General features: G+C 26.0%; 1 protein-coding gene across 2 annotated transcripts in view; it reads right to left on the bottom strand.

Moving 5' to 3' along the window:
• LOC123295434 (TNF receptor-associated factor 4) overlaps positions 1-23,398 on the bottom strand; it is a 149,850-nt gene that overhangs the window by 69,611 nt on the left and 56,841 nt on the right. For both annotated transcript variants that reach the window (XM_044876782.1, XM_044876783.1), the window contains exon 2: positions 17,083-17,134. In XM_044876782.1, coding sequence (XP_044732717.1) covers positions 17,083-17,134 — 52 coding nt within the window. The remainder of the gene's footprint in view (positions 1-17,082; positions 17,135-23,398) is intronic.

Genomic DNA, 23,398 nt, shown 5'->3' on the forward strand with positions numbered 1-23,398 from the left:
ACTCGTAGATCTAACATCACTAGTAATCGGATTTATGATTATTTAATTACTAAAAATAATAAGGTTGAAATTATTTGTACCTTATTTTCAACTTTGATGATGAATTTTGTTACAACTTGATGAATTTAGACGAAAAATAAGAATTTTTCGATATCTGCCTTAGTTTTCGAAATATTGAAAGGTAAATAATGAAATAAAATTTCAATTTTCGATATTTTGAAAATTTCTCGAGATATCGAAAAATTTCATTCTAACTTTTCGTCTTATATTGTCAAGTTTTAACAAAATTCACCAACAAAATTGAAAAAATATATTTTTTTAAATTCATGTGCTCACTACCGTACTTTTATATCCTTAATTAGTCGGGTATAACCTCCCTAAAATTTTCATAATTGATTTAGACTTAGTCCAATTTAATTATAAATTGCCTTAGGGCTCACCAGGTACATCCTTAATCAAATCTTTTGACTCTGTTCGTCTTGGATGATAATTTTTGCGAAATATTTACCCTTTTAATAAAGATATTTTCAAAACTCTTTGTCGGCATATTTTTTTTTTTAATTTTAACTTAAGGTAGTAGTATCGGTAATAGACTTTGCGTTCAGAATTTAATGAAACTTGGCATAGTTGTCCATGATTATATCATAATTAACCAGTTAAATTTTTAGGGCCTTCAGAGAACTGAAAATCTGAACGTCCAGAAGAAGATTTTGTGAAATAAAATAAAATTTGTGATTTCCCGTAAGGATCAATGTTAAAATATCTTTAAAGTATCTTTTTTTCAGTTCTCTGAAGGCCTTTAAAAATTTAATTGGTTAATTATGATATAATAATGGACAACTATGCCAAGTTTTATTAAAGTCTATTACCGATAGTACTAGCTTAATACATGATATTTAAATTATTAAAGTAGAAGTTTTTCACTTTTCACTTTATAGAACAAGTTAAAATTCCAATTTTTAAAGATTAATTTCTGGAAAATCCTTCGTCAGATTTTTTCAAAAAAACTTTTTTTGTTCGTTTGAGTGAGCAATAAATAACTTGTGAAATCTAAATGAAAAATTTAAATATTTTATCTATAGGTACATTACCTTAATGTCCGATCAACCTTTATAGTTATCCAAAGAGTTTCTAATAAAATGAACATAATTTGAAAATTTATTTCGTTTTCAGGACTATTCAAAATGACTTGGATATATTCCTCGCATCACTCTAAGAATGATACATTAAATTTCTTATCCAATTACAGCTTAGAGAGAAAAGGAAACTAAAATTTGGAATGTCTCTGTTAAAACGAAGATATTTATCAACGGCAAAGGTAAAGAAAATAAATTATATTACAATTAATAAGTCGACCATATTTTTTGTTTTACTAAATTAGGAATAACGAATACTTCAATTGGTACATATTAGTAAAACTGAAATATTTCTCATAATCGAAGATGTGGAAACTAAGGTTTAGATGATCAATTGATGCAATAATTTACTTGATCAGAAAGTTATCTATATGACATCTAAGGGCTATATCCAACACGTCTTGGTTCTATTCATACATGTATCGTGTTTATTTTATTGTTCAGCTACATATTTAGATCTTCATACAACAAAGAATATAATAACTAAAAAAAGTCCATGAATGCATTTCTATATTCTTTATAATATCCAAAAAATCTTATAATATTTGATCTTGTTATTAAAAATTTTAATAATAATACATTATAATAATATATAGTTGAAAGTTCATTATACTTATCCATAAAATTTGAATCATAATAGTACCCAAAAAAATTAATCTTTGTTTAAAAAAAAAAACGTTTTTTGTAATCGAAAGTATTCGTTTACAGAGACTTTTTTTATGATTTAAAGGTTTAAAGAGTTCATAAAATGCGTAGTTTTATAAAAAATCTTACACGAAAGAGTATTTTAAAATGCATAATCAATTTTCGAATTTCAAATATTTCAAAGAGCTATTATTCTTAGCCTCTGAAATTTAGCTCTTCAGTTTCGTCGCGTTTGCACGAATTAAATGAAAGAGAGTCGGAAGGTAGTGAAATTAATCCAATTATATCACCTAATTATAATACTGTTCTATATTTTGGATGTTTTATGTACTTAATTTTCCTATAAATAAAAATTTAAATAAATATGCTTCAAGTAATTTATAATAAAACTTGCTCATAATTGTCGAATTTATATGAGTATGAACCTTCATTCCCTTTTGGGAACCTCCCGATAAAATCTGGAGAGGTTCCATCCCTAAAGGTTGTTAGTTACATTTAATGAAAATCATTAGTTCAAGGTTTTAGTAATTATCAGATTTTTCTTAATTATATAAATTGCAATCATATTTTGGTGGAAACGCAGTTCACTAAATATAACATATCTATTTATAACACAATTGAGTGTTATCAGCGCTCCCACCAGAATTATACTTCATTGCTATAGAAAGACGCTTGATTTTATTTTGTTGTTTATTAGAGCTGAGACCTAACAGTTATATTCCTAGGTTAGTGGGTTTGATTCTCGGCGTCACAAAAAATAATAAATAGTTTTAAAGAACTGGTGAAATGATAAACGCATGAAAAAATGTACTAACTAAATCTCTTAAAACAATTGAGGAGCTAAAAGTCAGCGAAAAAGGTGATAAAAAACTTATATAGGGTATCATAAAGAGGCCCAGGTCTCCCAATTATTGTTCGCACTGCTGAATCAGTTATTTAACTAAAGATGGAGTTTTGAGAGGAACTTTTGCTGTCAGTTTAGAATGATTATGATAATTTTCGTCATAATTCTCGTCGAGATCATTCATTCAATATATCAACACCAATGATATCTCAGTACATATCGATTTTCTTGCTTTGATAATTCAATAATCGTTGTCATTTATTTATGTTGGTTTCATATTTTAAAAGGTAGAGTAATTTTGATAATGCTAGTCGGGAAAATCACATTTCGTTTCAATTTTAAAGTTACATAAACAAATTTTGTATTATTTTTAAAAATAAAACTGCCTTTTAAAAACGATAAACTATTTTATTGTGATAAAAACTAAAGACTTGTCAATCAGAATTGTTGACAAGTTACACAAGGCGGCACTTGAGCTACGTAAGTACTCTCCAGAATTTTTTATTTAAAATCACCGCACATTTTTTTTGATTCTCATATTTTATGGTTATGGGAAAAAATCATGCTTAAAATATACGTGCGTAAAATAAAACTCAAAATTAAATTTGAGGGTATTAATATAATAAATATTTATTATAAAACAGCCGTGTGTGTTTGTTATATACAATAATAAAAAAAAAACTAAATAATTAAAAAAGAAGAATTTAAAAATAAATAAATAAAAAGTTTTAATAAAATTAATATTTATATAAAAGTTAAGTATGAATGGCGCCACTATACATACATACATCCATTACATTATCCATAAATGACAACAGCTGTTTTTTTGTATTTCTTTTCATACGATATGCGTCCATGATTTCTATACTCAGAGCTCAAGTGCGCATCCAAAGAAGGGCCATCGGGAGAATTGCCCCTTCCAAAAAGAAAGCGAGTCATTTCAATTAATCAGCCATAATGCATAAAAAAGTCGGATACTTCCTAGCCAGAATAACATATTAAAGAATTTTGTTTGTAATTTTCTTGATTTTTTAAAGGGAATAAATTAAATTTAGGGAATGTTTTTTTTGGGCGATTTGAATTTTTAAACGATTGGGCTATTTGTTTTTGTCATATTGATTAAAATTATTGGCGAGGAATGATCTCGGAGCAATTCCTTCAGTGGATGAATCGGAGACTTGTTGCCCACTGTTAAATCAAAGAAATTTCGTGTCTAATTATTTATTAGGACCCTAAATACAAAATCCATTTGATTTGGACTCAAAAACTATTCCCCAAATTGTTAAATGAAATCTGTTTTTGGGTCAAATTTTTTAATGAAATAAAAATTGTTTGTCTCTGATTTAGATAAAAATCATTTCTAGAGTAATTTTTTGGGTCAAAATTACCCTATATACCAATTTTTTATAGTGATTTTTTATTAACGTATCTTTCAAAATCGTATAAGAAGATACGTGTCCCGTGGCAATTTCCTTCGATACTTCAGTCAATTTTCATTCAATCAATCAAAAATTTTCCTGATTTTAGTGTATTTTTTGAGTACACCACAGGTCCGGTTCTAGTATGCAACAAGGTAAACTAAATTTAAATCCATGAAAAGTATTTACAAAGTACTCAAAAAAGTATACGAAAAATTAATATTCCCCTCTCCAAATTTTCTAGATCCACGCTTAGATCTCTGCTTGTCTTATAATAGTGTAATATAAATTACATTTAAAATACATTTTGATTTATATTACAAAATAAATATAAAAATATAATAATTAAAAAAAGAGAGATATCTATATTTATATGCATTTATATGTAAATATAATTATAAACCAATTCAAATCATCTCACTCACTGCAACAACTATCGTTTTTTATTTATACTTACTTTGTTTTCAATCAATAATAATGGTATGGTATTATAAATATAGGTTTGTTTTATCTTCGTACATTTAATTTGATCTTCGAAAGAACGAAGAAAAGCTTACATCATTTGGTGTGGCTATAATATCATTCATTATATTCCTGCAAGATTTAACACTATCCATACACGTAAACCTGCCCTTCTGTCAGGTGTTAGATATGTTCTTTCGTTTGGAAAAGTTCAAAAGCCTGTGAAAGGGGAAGTTTCGGGAAAAAAAAGTTATCAAAAACATACCTTATAACGCCTATCCAGTGTGATTTAACACTAAACTTATTCGTTGTGTGTAATCATGGTAGGGACAATAAAATCGATGCCAGCGCTTCCAGTGAAAAATTTTGGCTATAAAGGAGGCTGTTATGACTAATTTGCAATTCTTTTACATGTTAATGTTATAGAAAATGTCAAATTAAATTTATTGAAAAACAATAATTAATTAAACTTAATGCATTAAAAATTGTAAAAATAAGAAATCAAATTGCACAAATATTATTTTTCAAATGTAAATAATCATAATTATTTATTTAAATTTGTGAGACAATAATATTAAATTTTCAATGTAAGTCTATAATTAAAGTAGTGTATCGTTACCATGGAAACACCTCCAAAAAAACTCAAGCATGGTGCGAATACGTACATGCTGTGCTTCAGATACATTCAATGCTTCAGAAAACAATGTGTGAGAAATTTGGTTTTGGAAAAAAATAATGTTTTTGCGATAACAGTATGGAAGTTTTGTCAAAACCTATTACTTTTAATCTTTGTGTTATACTTTGGTCAATAATAACAATTTTACATTTAAATTCATGCGAAAAAAAGGTATTTTTTCGTTCATCTTTCAAGGCATTGTATCTCAAATAAAACATTTCTGTAACAGTATTTTAACGATCTATAAACTTTTCTTGAAATTCAAAAAGGAGTGCAACTCTATATGCCAGGACACAATGCTTGTTTAAAATACTGGACGGTTACATTATTAAACTGCTGTACGTCTTTGGCTGAAGTTAAGAGACGAGCTTTGAGAACAATAAAAAATTTTGAAATACATTGAATTTAGAACGTTAAAAACAAACAGTTCCAATTTTGCGTTGAATACTAAGCTTTTCAGTTGAATCAAGTTTTAATAAATAAAGTAAAAACATACCTATAATGTAGTCTTTGTTAACAACTTTGTATAAATCAAAATTAAGTACTTTTAAAAATTTTTTTATATGTTATTTTTCATTTTCAATGACATAAAAAAAATTATGATTCATGCCTTTAAAAAATCTTTGGAATTTTATTTTATTTTAACGAACTATTTATGAGTGGATTATCGGTTAAAAAGATCTCGTAAATTGTCTTTTTGTAATATTAAAATTCAATTTTGTGATAACAGTGTTTTATTTGTTTGTTAATAGCCCTTTTATGTTACTTTATAAATATGTATTAATTACAGCTCTTAAGAATTATTTATCAAGTTATTTACGAGGAAGCCATACTTATTAAGTCCACATAGAAACAATTATTTTTGAGGATATAACCCGATAAGCAATTTTACTCAAAATAAGTTTGATCTTTCTCGGAAAAAATATTATAAGGACCATGATTCTTTCAAATTACATTTTTGCCGTTAAGTGAAAATAACAAAAAAGCCCGGAATAAAATAGTAACTAAATTTTATTTTGCATAATTTAAGAATCACTTCGAGTAAGGAGCTATGGCAACTTAGCATAAACAGAGTTTGATTAAGGTAGCACGAGGCAAGGCAAGTTTAGACTTGTGGTTGAAATTATTTGTACCTTATTTTCAACTTTGATAATGAATTTTGTTATAACTTCATGAATGTAGACAAAAAATAAGAATACAATTTTTCGATATCTACCTTGGTTTTCGAAATATCGAAAGCTAAATAATTAAACAAAATTTTCAATTTTCGTTAAGTTGAAAATTACTCCAGATATCGAAAAATTTTAATTTTACTTTTCGTCTTATATTATCAAGTTATAACACAATTAACCATCAAAATTAAAAAAAATATATATTTTTCAAAATTTGTGTCCCCACTTTCGTACTCATCCTACAATCAGTCCAGCACAACGGGTTTTTTTGGTTTTCAGTAACTTATTAAAGCTTTAGCTGTTATTTAAAAATTTTTTCATTTCCACCAACTAGTTTTGGAGAAATCTATGAAAATATAGCATACATTTACCGTTTTCTCATAAGCCCAATGTTAAATATGCCTTCTTTTAAAATCATTTATTTATTTAAATAATCAGGCAGCCCCTCCTTAAATTTTCTGATTTAATTTAGACTTTAGCCCAATTTCATAAAAAAAAATTAAGCCTTGTATCCAAAATTGCCCAGGCGCTCTTACATCCTTAAAGGTTATTAATATAACATATACAATAATGGTGGAAGTGCTGGAAACATTCAATTATGTTATAAATAGATATATCTATTTCATTTATCTGCGCCTCCATCAACATGCATTTAGAGTATTTAGACTATAATTAACTCGTAAAAAGCAAATATTCTCTAAAAGGCCAAACAGAAAATTATTATATTATTATTTTTGGATCAAATTAGCTACTACTAAGAAACTAAGAAAAATTCCTTTTGAAGGAAATTTTGTAAATTATTGAGCTCATTGGACAAAAAAAGGAGTTAACGAAAATCTTAGGACATTTAACTCAAAACAAATTTAAATGCATCATTATTTAAACAGGAATTTGCAAACAAAAATTAGTTAAACCTCGTATTTAACCCTTTTAGGGTATTCTTATTTCAACACAAAAACTAGAACCCTTTCGTTTTTAAACTTAATAATAATAGGCTAGTTTTTTCTTTTTTGTATATTATTTGTATGAATATGATTTTTTGTATCAAAATACAGAGAAGAAAACAGTAATAAGTAAGACATTTAAAAAGGTCGTTGCACGTGTGTAGTTATGGAGGACAAATAATTAACAAAGAACTGTATGTGTAATGTCATATATTACTCTCTTATATGACATCTGCCACTTTATCCGTAAGCTAAAACCGAAGCTACTTCAATTAATATAAGTAAGTGTTTATTATTTTTATTTAGATCGGTAAGGGTAAAATTTTTTAAATTTAAGGGTTCATTCACTTATGAAATGGAATTATACCGACAAGAAAGGAATTTTAAAACATATTTTTTTTGTATTTAATTGCGTTTAAAATAATTAATACAGAAGGGCACTATGAGATGTTGGGTTTGAAAAACAATGCTAAAAGTTTTGGGAGCACTAATTAAGACAAATGAGATTGACTTAATGAATAATTAAATTCAAAAAATGTAAATCTGCAATCATTTAAAGATTTCACTGGTCGGAAAAATTTGATTTTTTCCACATTGATGCAACAGAACATTTTTCTTAAAGTTCTTGGAGTACTGAATACGAATTCGGCTTTGGAATTTCTCTAATACATCTATTTGATGAATTATTAGAAAATTCGTTTTTTGTCTATATTTGAAACAATGTACCATCAATCCACAGTAATTTTATCCCAATAGGCCTTTTCATCATGTCATAAGCGCAAGTGCAGAGTTTATTTTTTCGTACTGACAGCAATAAGTAGGACTAAGATAGAAGATATTTGTTATTCATTTTATCACATTGGTTATAAATCATTTAGTACGAAACAAATGTGAATCGTGATTTTAAAATGAAAAGCCCTATTGGAAATTTTTTCTTTGTCTCTTATAAATCAACTTTGAATTTTTCCAATATTTTTTCCCTTTTCATAAATCATATGATTTTGGAAGGAAAATGAATGCTACTGTGTGATAGCATAAATTGTTTTGTTAAAAAAAACTAGTTTCCAGTGTTATATGACTGGACGATATCTGTCAAAAAGTTTCAAAATATTGAAAATTTCCTTTAATTATTCAGCTTTCGATATTTCGAAAACCAAGGCAGATATCGAAAAATATTATTCATATTTTTCGTCTACATACATGAAGTTATAATAAAGCTCATCAAAGTTGAAAATGAGACAAAAATAAATTCAAACCTAAATCTACCCTGCTCGTACATCCCTTATATGGAGTGAGATGCTTGTTTTTTTTTTCCATTGGTAATTACTTTTTATTAAACAGTTTTTTTTAAAAATTTGTTTGCATTCGTTCCAAGTGGAAATTATCAAAAACTTTCAAACTATGCCGTTTTTTGAAATTTCTCCATAGGAGCAGTGTATTTTATATAGATTTTCAATGATTTTTTTCTTGCAAATTTACAAGGGGCGGTTAATCTCAATATCTACTTAACATTTTACTTCACTCTGTAAAAAAAGGTGCTTCAGGTAAGCCTTCATAGTTTTATACGGCATAATATTTCATGTATCCAAAAAAATCATTATTTTAATTTTTTTATAGAAACGTTTGGCAACGTTGTAGGATTAAATATATAATATTTGCAAAAATTCTGGAAATAAACATTTTCAAAAATTTATTATAAGTACAATTAATTGTTTACATACTTCAAGTATTTATGAAAATAATTCAATTGATTCAATTTCAAAATTATTTATTTATATCAAGAGCTGTATTAAAATAAACAAATTTTAAATTTAAAGTTTGGTTGTATGAAATAAAAATAAATACTAAAATTCATTGCCCCTAAATTTTTTTTTCTTCGAAAGTACAAATAATGAATACTAAATACTTTTCAACCCTAAATTTATATTTATTATTTAAAACGTAATTACTTTAAGTCAAGTATTTATGAACAACGTAAAAAAATATATGTTTTTTTTTTACGATCAATTATATAGAATGCATTTTTTAAACAAAGTAATTTTGTTTATAAATTAAAATTAGTTTTAGTAATAGCCTTTTTATTTTTCTCATAGGAATATTCAACTATTTTTGATTGGATGATGATTCTAAAGTCCGTCATACCTTCCTGTGTCAATAATCTGGCTTATAGGAAAGATCGCGCAGTATGAGAATTGTATATAAAATTTCGAACTATTTTTTACTATTACTTATAATTGAAAGGAAAATTATGGTCACAGCGAAGCTATCTTTTAATTTATAATCGAATTTAAACTAAAATAATGAGTAACAAGCGATATTGAAGTGAAAATTTCTTTAGATTTTTTTAACTGAACGTTGAGCGATTTTTATTATAATATTTGTTGGTAGTTGGTAAAAATTCTATTTTCGTCATTGTCACCTCAGCAGCGACATGCATACACATGAAATGCATACCAAGTTGAAAACACTGTTTCACGACCGACCACTGAAGCTAAGCAATATTTGGCACAGTCACTTTGAGAACACCGTGTGCTGTTTCCCCTAGATCAGTTTTTTGTATTTTATAAATACGTATTTCGACTACCAAGTATTCATCATCAGTAAGAATTAACTAGTCGTGATTACTCTTATTATGAATGTTACTCTTTGCTAATTTGGTGGCGGACTGCACTTTTTTTGGTGGCAACCACTTCTCGTCAGCGCTTTTAAGCTCAGTTAAAACTGTATTCTTTAATTCGTTTCCATGATAAATCTTTGGCCATGTTGAATTTTATCCCTCATATTGTATCAAAAATGATATTAAATATACTGCGATGATAAGTTTTTTTCTTTTAGATTAAGATATGAAATTTTCCATTAGGAAACAATTTTTCTTTACTGAATTACTGCAGGAAATATTTCGATTTATAATTTATGTAATTACCTTGGAATGACTAAGAAAAATTATAGTCTCAATGTTATTTAAGAATTGTATTAACATTTGTTAGGTAAATGACAAAACGATTCACGCGTGAAATAATAATAAATTTTTTTTATGATTGCTATTATTCATTCAAACTTGACAATGAGAAAAACGTTTTTAAAATGCATTACATTCCACTCACTTACTTACTGACTTTACTGTTGCACTCACAGACATTATTACAAAATAAGAAATATTAAAATTTATATCGGACATTCCACAATTTTATAGTCCATGCACATAAAGTCTCTGGTGTGTTTTAATTTTGAATTCATGCAATTGGAATTTTAAGTATTTTTAAAAACGGAAATTATTACATTAGTGTTTATCAATAAAATAAGAAAAAATATTTTTTATTAATATTAGATCGACTGTTTATGTTCTAGAAACGCTAAATAAAATTTCAGCTTGATATCTCTTTTCGTTTTTGAGTTATCGTGTCCACAGTCAGACGGCTGGACAATCGGAAATGGACTAATTAGGTGATTTTATGAACACCTATACCAAAATTTTGTTCGTACCGTCAATATTTTCAAGCGTTACAAACTTGGGACTAAAATTAGTATACCTTGATATATTTCATATATATATATATATATATATATATATATATATATATATATATATATATATATATATATATATATATATATATATATATATATATATATATATATATACAGTAGAACCTCGATAAGTTAAAGTCCAAGGGAAACACAAAATATTTTAAGTTATAGAGGTTTTAAGTTATCAAGGGTCTATGTTAGATAAAGGTTACATGTTTCTATGTAGTTACTGAGATTATTTATTTAAGTTATAGAGGTTGCGTATTTTAAGTTATAGAGGTTTTGGGCTCTGATGGGAAGGGAACATAGTATTTTTTGAAGGTTTTTATGTTACCGAGGTTTAAGTTATCGAGGTTCTACTGTATATATATATATATATATATGGTATAATAAAGACGTTACAAACGGGTAACTCGGATCAATCGCAATCTAAATATATTTCATATATACATGGAATTAAAATGTTTACTGTAAAATTGCAGTGTACTGTTCGACCTTAGTATGGTATTTACTTGTTTAAAAATAATATCCATCATTTAAATTGTGATTTGATTCGATGCCTCCCACGCTGTTAACTATATCTTTTAAATTTAAGTTATTTGATTATTTATTTCAATTGGCATAACAGTGACCTCATGATACAATAAATAAGTAAATAAACATTTTATTGAAAGCAATGAATTGTATTTTTATCTAAATAAGATGATGATATATAGCGGAAGTTTTGGATTTATTTTAACTTTTATATTTATTTATATTTACAATATAAAAAACTTAATAAATTACTTAAGTTTTGCGTAATATTTCCGTTGTAACTTTGATAAGAACGAATACATCGAACGAAATCAACAACCTTGAGTGATGTGTATTTTATTAATTTGAATTTTACGCCTCTTGTATGGGGAAGTATTGCAAGGACATCGTGACAGCTGACATTTTAGGGTTTTTAAAAAAATGATGAATTTCATGAAAAAACAATGCATTTTAACTGTTGAGTAATGTATTCAAAATAATAAATGTTCAGTAGCTCGTAATTTTCTGTATCTCCGAAAATAATGCGAATTTTGAAATATCCGTTTAAGAACATATTCTTAAGAGTCTATTTAAAAATAAGCAAAAAAATCGATTTCTCAAATTTCTAGGCAAGAACACTGCATTAATGAAATACCTTTTGAAATACAAATAATTTTTGTCAACAAATAATCTGTGTGAGGTCCTCATTTTAAAACAATAATGATATTAATATAGTAATTAATAAATAAATAATATAAATATGCTTGTACAATATAATTAATAATATTTTATTAATTACCTAACAAACAAACCATTATTAATGTTTTTAGTTAGTTTCTTAATTAATAATAATCATCATCTTAATGACTTTATGAATGTAGTAACAAAACAACATAAAATATAATACATATATAGCATCATCACAGAATATTAAAATTACAGTAAAATTACTAAAATGTAATGTGATTGCATCATAATAATTATATTTAAAACAATAAATAATTACTATATTTATAATGTTTTATATGATTTTATATAGTATTACTCTAGCAAGTTCTTTTCTATCCTACCCTTAACATCTTCCTTATTCCTTTATCAAATTCAATGATTCATCATCCCTCATTTTCAAACATATTATGTCTAAGTATGACGAAAAATATACTCACGGTCTAAAAATGTATCGCTTAGGAAAAACACGCTAGACAAATAATTTTAACGAAAAAATATCATAAATTTAAACAATAAGGTTTAGTAGGCAAACAAATTAGTTTTTACCGATAACCTTCTAATACTCTACACATAACTATTTTTAATACATGTTCTCCTAATATTAATTTAAGAACTTTTGATTTTTTTCATAACTTTTCTACGAATTTTGTTGTTTGTTTTTTTTAGCCAGGTGTACAAGGCAGCCACTGGTTACGGTAACTACGGGAGCTTAATTCCGTACGGGTCGAGCTAGTATGTTTTATTACAATACCTTTTATAATTCATAATATATTAAGAATGAAATTGCAACAAGGTGTGGATGATTTTTATAAAAAAACTAAAAATCTAAAAGGTATTATTATTTATTATTTGCTCATCATAATTGATGCTTCGATTGTTATTATTTTTGAAAAAATTTTCTAATATTAGGTAAGCATCGTAACTTAATTATTTAAGGGTGTACGAGCACGGTACTTTCCGTAGAGAAGATCTATTGCGATACATGTAACAAAAGTTTGTATCTCTATTAGTTAAGGATACAAACTTGATATTATCAATTTGGTCTTGCTTATTTCAATGGTGGAAATTTTATGAAGAATTAGTATTTATTACTTCCTATTCTCTATATCTCGGTTTTTTGCTTCGGCATTACGCCTTATGCAGTCAGTTAAATACTTATAGCTTAAAATAATAATCGAAATAAAAGTATAGAAGGAATAAATAGGTATTTCCAAAGTGGACAATTTGAGAAAGTGCCTATTTTCGACTCTTTACCTCTATATAGAACACACAAAATCATTTTCGCTTCTTTGATGTGTATACAACTACATGTATAATATAAAACTCGAAAAATAACTTTTATCGATAAAAATACTTCAAGTGAAAAATGTTGGATATGTAGGAGCACATCTTACGCAGACATTAAGCTTGACCTAGGTTTTCAAGCTCACTCAACTTCATAACTGTTAATCGATAGATGAGCACTTTAAATTAAAAAGTTGATATTGATTAAAAAATAACATTTTTTGTTCGAAACATCTTTCCGCAAACCATACAGTTTAGGAAAAAACGGACTGAAAAGTTTTACCCAAAATTGTTTTTTCATATCAAAATTGTTATTTCGTATAATTGATTCTGCGAAATTTAGGCACTCTTCGAAAAAAATTTTCAAAAAAATTCAATAAAAGTGGTTTGCTTTTCTATAAAGATCATTTTTGTTCAAATTGAATGAATTGAATGAACAAACGCACAAAAAGCAAGATTTTTGCCATCAATTACTGTCTAAACTATTCGGTTTACAAAAAAATGTTTCAAACATAAAATGTTTGCGTATTTATAAAGAACAACTTTCTAATTTAAAGCGTTCATCTAATGTTTATCAGTTATGAATCAGAGTAAGGTTTTAATTGAATCTGAAAACTTAGATCGAATTCGATGACGGTATAAGATATGTGTGCCTTTTTCGCTTACATTTTTCGTTTGATGAATTTTCCTCAAATAAATTTATTTACATCTTCGAAAAAAACAGACAAAGTTTGCGTTATATTTTTAAAATTTTAATTTTTACATATGTAAACAATTATTTCGGTTAAAATTGGAAAATCAGTAAAACAATAAAAAGAAAATCAGTTTAATAAGGAAACATAAGTTAGCTTAACTGAATCATTCTATACGTTTACAAATTATCAAATACATTTTTTAATCATTACATAAAGTTTAGTTTGAAATTTAACTGTATTATCGAAATAAAAAAGAAAAAATATTAAATAGGCTAAGTAAAATTTAATTTGTTTATGTTTACAAAATTATGTGTATTATGGTTCGATGAATTTGAATAATATTTATATAAGTGCACTCAAAATTAAATTAATAATATCTATCATCATCATCTATCAAGGAAATATTTCTGTATTTAATTTTATATTTTAGCAAGTAAAAGCAAACAATTGACTAACCTAATTGTTGAAATACCATGTATATACCTGTGTTGATTACACTGTCACATTATATTACCTTTGGTTTGACCAGTATATTAAAATTCTCAAATGGCAAGCTGAATCGATTGAAAGAATTTAGTTTCCTAGGTACCTTGGTGAAAATGGTCGATTTTTGGTGTTAAAAAAGCAGACACTTTGGTCAGGAATTATAAACAAATAATTTCTAAACTTTAAATTTAATATTTCATTTTTCGCAAGATCGTTGTTTTTCAAGTTCAATTTAAATTAAAGAAACTTATTTATTAAATTTTCTCAAAACAAAAAAATAAAATTTATGTTGTGTATCTTTTCCACTTCAAATTTTCTTCTTTTTATACTTCTAAAAGATAATAAATATACGTGTATAATTATTATGTGATCATTTTGAAAGATAATTTTATTTTCAAGATCAAATGTCATAAGTAATCTTGTTAAGTGATTAACATAGTAATTTTAAAATTTACTTAAATTATAAAATCATATTTCTGATAATAATTTTATATACAAATTACAGCTATTTTCAAAGAATTTCATACATTTATAATCTTGATTTTTAATAAAAAATATGTAGAAACTGTAAACATTACAAAAGTAATATTTTCTTCTTCCTACGTTGACCGTTGCGGCGTTACGTTGGTTGAATTGTACTTAGTAATAGTAAATGGTCAACGCGCGCGGTCTGTTTGTGTTAAAAAAATATTTATGCACAAATGATTTACTAATTACATTTCTTATCATAGTAAATTGTAGTAATTTATAAGTTATTATCGTACCTACGTATCTGCATGGTTGGATTTTATTTTAAAAAATTTGTTTAAATCGTGACTTCATTTCCAAATTGTTGGAAAACAAATTTTGTACTAAATAAAATTAAGGTACTTTACTTATGGGTTTTTTTGAATTCAAGTTGAAATATTAATATTAATAAAAGTATTCTGTAAGAATCAAAATGGGTGTCTCTTTTCAATTGATATTTGCTTGAAACTCGAAAAAAACTTTTTAAATGCTTCAAGCGAAAAATGTTGGATATTTAGGCGCACATCTCACGCAGATACTAAACTTTACCTAGATTTTCAAATTCAATAAAAAGTTCACTCTACTTCATAACTGAAAATCGACAGAAACATTTTAAATTAGAAAGTTGTAATTGATTAAAAAAATAAAATTTTTTTTCCAAAACATTTGTCCGCATTTCTCTTTTTTTGTTCAAATTACCGAACAAACGCAGAAAAAACTAAACTATTCGGTTTACAAAAAAATGTTTCAAACAAAAAATGTTAGTGTATTTATAAAGAACAACTTTCTAATTTAAAGTGTTCAACTAATGTTTATCAGTTATGAATCAGAGTAAGGTTTTAATTGAAGCTGAAAACTTAGATTTTCCTTGATTAAATTTATTTATCGTGTTTCAAGCATCTTAAAAATGACACTCATGTACATTTTAGAGCAACTTAATTAAATTAAGCTTCTCTATATATATTAACGACAAAAAATATCAAAATCAATGTTAATGGTTCGAGGCCACTAATGTAAATTAGATTAATTGCGTTGTGAGTTACAGCATTTCAAAACAAATCAGTTAATTTAAATAGACAATTAATTAACAAAAAGAAATTTAACAAAAAATGAACGTTCAATAACCTTGTCGTTCATTAGTAGTTTTATTTATTTTATGTATATATTAAAATTATTTTGCTAAAATTTAATGCCCGCATAAAAAACAAACATGGATTGTAATATGAGAATCATTTGAATTTTAATAAAAATTAAATATGTAAATGATATTAAATTAAATTCATATTGAATTAGAATATAAAAATTTTATTGCAAATTCTTTCAATTATCACTGATAATAAAGACATGAGTTTTTTTTTAATTTACGCTGTATACGAAATATAGCGAAAAACAAAGAAAAATATTAAATAATTTGCGTATTTTCTTTAGTGTTTGAATCAAAGTTAAAGGATTTATTCTTAAAATATTAAATAAATCGAAAAATACGACATATTATGCATGCAACACAATGTTAAGGGAAAATCTAATTTTACAGAAATATGAATTCTTGAAAGTAACATAATCGTCATATGCTTTAAGCTTGAAACGTTTAAAAATATTGATGCTACAAACAAAATTTTGGTATAGGTGTTCATAGAATCATCTAATTAATCCTTTTCCGGTTTTCTGTCTGTCTGTCGTCTGTCTGTCCGTCTGTCATCACGATTACTCAAAAACGAAAAGAGATATCAAGCTGAAATTTTTATAGTGTGCTGAGGACGTAAAAAGTGAGGTCGAGTTCTTAAATGAGCAACATAGGTCAATTGGGTTTTGGGTCCGTAGGACCCATCTTATAAATTTTTTCGTAAGCATCATTATTTATTCGTGAGAGCGCAAATTATGCGCAAATTGTATAGTATGTATATTATGGCTATATCAATTATATATGTGTGACATGTATGTATGTGTAATGTGATAGAGTAATCAACACTGTCTATACATGGTATTTCAACAATTAACTCAGTCAATTTTTTGTTTTTTTATTTGTTTTAATTTTTATCTTACCTTAGCATAATCCAAAGGAACGCTGTTTTCTGGACATGTGAATAGCCCTTCGCTGCAACAAAATAAACAAAAATTAATTTTTTTTCTGATTATCATTCATGCTTTTATTTTTTATTGAAAATTAATGTGTTTTCTTTAAGTAAGATGTTTAATAAATAATGTGTTTCATAAAATATATGTATCTAAGAGAAAATTCTTAAATATTAACAAATAATGAGAAGCACAAATTTACCGCACAATGGTGTTACAACATAAACTTTAAAGATTCCAAAGAAAGCGTCATATAGACTCGTATCAATAATCAAAATTGAGATAAAAATACATAGTTGTATGTTATGTATTATTATAAAACTTCAATGTATAAAATGTTTACGAGGGTATATTTTAACAATAATAAAGTGATTGTTATAAAAATATAATAAATAATTTTTATTGAATTATAATTTTTAATGTATAATACAGTTCAATAAACTAAACTCCAAGTTTTTAAATATTTGTGCTATCTTAGAATTATTTTTTATAAGTTCATTTTAAGTTTTATCAAAGCTCTCTCTACATAAATAATAAAATGCCTTTAACGTTTCTTTGTAGCTGTTGAATTTAATGCCGCAAATTGAAAATATTCCACTAAATCAAAAAATTATTGCATCCAATATTTTAAACCTACATTTTTGCTTATATAAAGAAAATTCAAACAAACAGCACTCGTTTTTCCATAAAATGCATTTAAAATGATAAAATAAATGGCATTTGTGTTAAGAAAAAAAGTTTACGTTTTTACGTTTTTTTCTATAAATGATTTTCTCTAAATAGTATGCCAGTATGCAACGGAAACTGTGACCTCCTCCTTCAAAACGTCGATTAACTCGATATTTTGCTTACTTATCAAGCTTACTTGCTTATTTATGACAATACAATAATTTAATTAAGTTTTTTTGATTATTCTGACAAGATTTTCAAGATTAACTATTTCCATATCTGAAAATATATACATTTATTTGCGCTCCCACCATATTTTATTGAATTTTTGATAAATAAATAAGAGTCAAAAAAACTAAAAAACACAAAAAAATAATAGTTTAAAAAAACTAAAAAACACGCTTTTCGAGCTAGTTGAACTAAAAGAGAGAAAATAACTTCTTTAAATTAAAAAAAAATTATTTTTTCTTAAAAAAGCGTGGGGTGTAAGCTGCTTGTTAAGATATTTTAAAATGATTATACTTTTACCAATATCTGTCTATAAAATATTTACAATAATTGAAATTTAGCACCCCAAGCTTTTTTATGATAAAATGATTTTTTTAAATTTAAAGAAATTATTTTCTACCTTTTAATTTAGCTAGTTACAAAAGGGTGTTTTTTAGTTTGTTTTAAACTATTATTTATTTATTATACAGTCCATTCATTCATTTGAATAGTTTTGTTGTAAATTACTATAGTTTCTTGAGATAAATCTGTTTATTCAACGTCTGCTGAAATCCAGTTTAAAAATATTATCGAAGTTATTTCTACAGGCAACGATTTCCGCATGACAAAATGATTTTCACGATAAAGACTATTAATTCTAATATTAAATTTTGAAGATCGTAGTAATAATTCAGGCCTTTTTTTAAATTCATGATTTAAGAGTAAATCATTGTTTTTGAATTCGAATGTACTACCTATATTTTTAATATTTTATAACGGTACGAATTATAATAATAATATTTAATATAGTACCTAAGTAGTAAGATACCACTTAAGTGGAATATTATATTTACGTTAAGTATACTTAATAGTCTACTTATTTTTAATACTAAATAAACTGACATACGGGTACAGTACCTACAAACTATACGTTTTTTTTTATTGATAACTATAGAAGGATATCCTATAAAAATATGAGATAGTAATGTTATGAACTTACCATACTATTTATTTATATCATAAAAACAGTTTTTTTAGCATAAATAATTTTATTTGACCTTAAAAAATATGCTTTTACTATATAACAATTATAGTCATGAAAATGATTTGATAAGTAAATAAAAAGCTTTAATGTATTGAAGTTTTCCTTGATAAGATTACTGTCAATACCTTAATTAAGAAAAATTATTATTGTGGATTGATAATTTACCATTTTTAATAACTATTTTCTTGTAAATTTGAAGTGGAGCAAATTCTGGAGAATGGCTTAATATTTCAAGAAATAAGCCAACTGTTATCTCTGGCAATAAAACCATCCCCGCTACTGAATAATATTTAATTTAAAAGTCAATTAAGGAAGTCCTTTCAATGGCTGAAATTAAACTATGCACTTTTTACACAAACATAATAAAAGCAAGTATGGATTTCTTCAGTTAACGATTTAAATACTTAATTCAATACAATTAGTATTTGTAGTAGTATTTGACTTAAAAATTAAAGTATAGCAAGAAAATATTTTCTTAAACAAACTATTAACTTACTGCCTTAAGAACAAATCCTCTTAGTATTTTTTTTTCAGATTATTATTTATTTCACAATAAATTTCACGGTAACATATAAATTTTAGTGCAAAAACAGTTTTGGTAAAATTTTTTTTTTTCTCTCCATATAATCGATAACTGATAGTTTAGAGATAGTTTAGATAGTAAGTCAAGAAAAGTTGGTAGGATCTTACTTTCTCGTAAGACTGTCAATAAATGTTAAAATTTTTATAAATATTTCCACAAAAATTTACACGGTATGATCGAAACTTCACTATAGATACGATAGATAAGGATTTAAACTATTATAAAAAAATTTTTTTCGTTTTAATCTAATATTTTTTTAACTAACAATGGCAGCGAAAGGATATCTTTAATAGACTTAAAAGAATAACTCACAAACCTTGTTAGATATGGCTCCCACCTAAATTTTCTGAAATTTTGATATTTTGTTTATTATTTTAAGCCTTTTGAATAAATTTCTCAATGGGCGCAATAGAATAATGAACAGTGTTGGAGTTATTACTTATTTTATCCACTGATAAAGCAATACATAATATATGTAGCGTATAAATTGAAAATATATACAATACCTGTATACATACAATATATTAGCCTTCTAATCTTGCGCACTGACGAGTAACCATTGATGTTTACAAAAAAATGTATAAAACAAAAGTTGATTTTTTTTAAAAGAAACATTTTTTACATTTAAACTTTTGTTCTCTCTCCAACGGTTTACAAGATGAGTCCTACGGGCCCATGACCCAACACTTTGATCAATGTTGCTGATTTACGATATCAAACTCACTATTTACGTCCTGAACATTTACATGGACTCTTTGAGTGATTTTATGAACACTTATGCCAAAAATTTGTTCGTAGCATCATTATTTTTAACCATTACAAACTGCGGACTAAATTTAATATACCTTGATATATTTCATATATACATAGTATAAAAATTGTAATTAATAGAAATCATTAAAAAAGGTTTATTGTCCTACGCCAATATCAACAGTGTTTTTACAAAACTTACAAGAGTATAGTTTATAATTATGAAACGCAGATTGTATGATTAACACGTATCAAATTATAATTTAGATTTTATAATTCTAGTTTTAGAAGTATTCGAAGCCACGCTGGTAAGACGTTAAAAAATAATTATTTATTTAAACAAAACAAAAATTAAAAATTATAAATAATATATTCATTATTTTATTTAAAATAAAATTATGACTTGCATTTTGAATAACTTTAACTATTGTTGAATAAAAAGTAAGTAATAATACTTACTTAAGCATAATACTAAAACGGAATATTAATGGAAGTATTTCCGTAGAAGGAAGCCGGATGATGGTGTCAAGTTTATAGTTAGAACTATAGTCAGTCCCTCCTCCACACTATATTTATGATACTTACTATGTAAATAGTAAAGTTTTTTCTAGCAATATATTATGGGTAGAATTATAGTGGACCTCACCTTTTAATGGCTTATTGAAATTAATGTGTATACAGGGTTGTTCAATCAGATGTTATCAATGTTAACACGTAAATGGGAGACATTTTGTCCAAAAAGATATTAATAGTTAGATAGGTGAGAAGTGTGTCTTAAGAACATAATATTAGTGTAATATATAATTAACAAGTACAAACAAACAATTGACTGAGCTAATTGTTGAATTATAAGTAAAGAAAGATAGTCACTCTTACACACAAAGTAATTTTTCTCACTTCTTCAGTGAACATATTATTTGCCATAAACAAATACATAATTTACAGTAAATATAGGAATATGTACTTAATAAAATACATGCATACTATATAATAAATAATTTGTGCCCACAAGGGTAAACAGTGATGTTTACGAAAATTGTTTTAAACAAAAGTTGTTTATTTTTTTATACGGATTTTTTTATTTAAACTTTTGTCCTTTCTCTAACGTTTTACAAGATGGGTCCTACGGACCCAACACCCAATTGATCTATGTTGCTCATTTACGAACTCGACCTCACTTTTTACGCCCTGAGCACGCTGTAAAAATTTCAGCTTGATATCTTTTTTCGTTTTTGAGTTATCGTATCGCAGACAGACAAACGGACAGACGGATGAACAGACAATCTAAAGTGAAATAATTAAGTGATTTTAGAAACACCTAAATCATATTATGTTCGTAGGATCAATATTTTTAAGTTACAAACTTGGGACTAAACTTAGTATACTTTGATATATTTCATATATACATGGTATAAAAATAACTTAATAATGTATTTAAGAAATGTTCTTAAACACACGAGTCTTCCATTTAAAGAGTAATCTATTTTTGGGAAATTAATGTCTCTTATTAACGTGGTAAAATCTTATCGAACAACCCTGTATTGTAGAAATAAATATATATTTTAGTTAGCTGTTTTATATATAAAAATAACCTTGAAATATAATATTATAAATGATGCTTGAAACCAAAAAATGCTGTAACAGATGTAGGCCAATATGCAAATTATATTTTTATTATTATCCCTCAAGTTACATGTGCTAAATGTAAATCCTCCCTCTTGCATGACTTGATAATATGTAGGCTGCAAACCAAAATGTCATATTTGAACGATAATTTTTTCATATTTAAATCGAAATTAAAGTACGAAAATGTATTTGAAAAATTTGAGTACTCAATTCAAGTTAAGTAATCAACGAAATTGGATAATTAGAGGTCGCCAATCAATTGCAAAAATACCTTGAATATATTAATATTGAACAATCATAAAACACGACAATATTTTTAGAACTGCGTTGCTTATAGCACTTTCTGATTTGTTTGCCAGTTGGGAGATAGCACCAAAAAAAGACTATTATCACCTAGGTCACTTAAGCAAATAAAACTTTTTCAAACGATTCAGTTTGCCATGAGTTTGAGAATATCCAAAAATATTATTTGGTAGGTTAATTTTTTGTCAAAAATTTTATGTTTTTGCATTTAAAAAAAATGAGTTATGAAAGTGAGTTATCAGCAGAAGATAAAAGAGGTAATGTTAATTAAGTAAGTACAAGGAAATTTTATGTCATAATAAATATCCGGATCAAACCAAATATAATGTAAGCACAAATTGGGTGTACCAAATCAGAAGTATGTCTTTTTTAAACGAATATTACAATTTATTCATACAGTAAAAAGTAAAAGTAGCTAATAAATTAAATTCTCTAAAGAATAAAATAAGTATTTGACTAAAATTAATATATTAAATTTTCAGAAAAATATCTTGTAAATCAAAAAGTTAGCGCTTTTATAATGTACGAAACGAACATAGTTCCTACCGGGTGCCCATAACACCTCTCATTCTTTTTCTATTTTATTTAAGAGAAACAAAATTACAATTAATTAAAAAAATGTAACGAAAACGCGAATGATTACATGACGGTAAATTCAGTAAAATTTGTCGATAGATTTTTCTAGTTTCGTATAACAAAAATGATGAAAGTTGAGGTAAAAATAACTATAAATCGTTTTAAATTAAAAAATTCAAACTTAAAAGCAGTTAGTTAACAGTTGCAATGCGGTATTGGATTACAGTATCGATTCCAATTAGATTTATTATTATAAATAATTATTCGTATCAGAGCAGACATCTGGAATCAATAACAACCCACACGAGGCTCCTGATTGTGTACTGCAGTAATAAATTTAAATGTAATTTATATATTTTACAAAATTACAAAAAAAAATCCCCTTTCACATAAAAGATTGATATTTTAAAATCTGAATTACCCACACATTTGAATAAAATATTTTTCACCTGTTTATTTATTTTTTTTTTATTATTCTTAATACAGCTGCGACTATAGCTTTTAAATGCTGTCGATTTTTCGATGAA

Source organism: Chrysoperla carnea, chromosome 3 (genome assembly GCF_905475395.1).
Source record: "Chrysoperla carnea chromosome 3, inChrCarn1.1, whole genome shotgun sequence".
NCBI lineage: Eukaryota > Metazoa > Arthropoda > Insecta > Neuroptera > Chrysopidae > Chrysoperla > Chrysoperla carnea.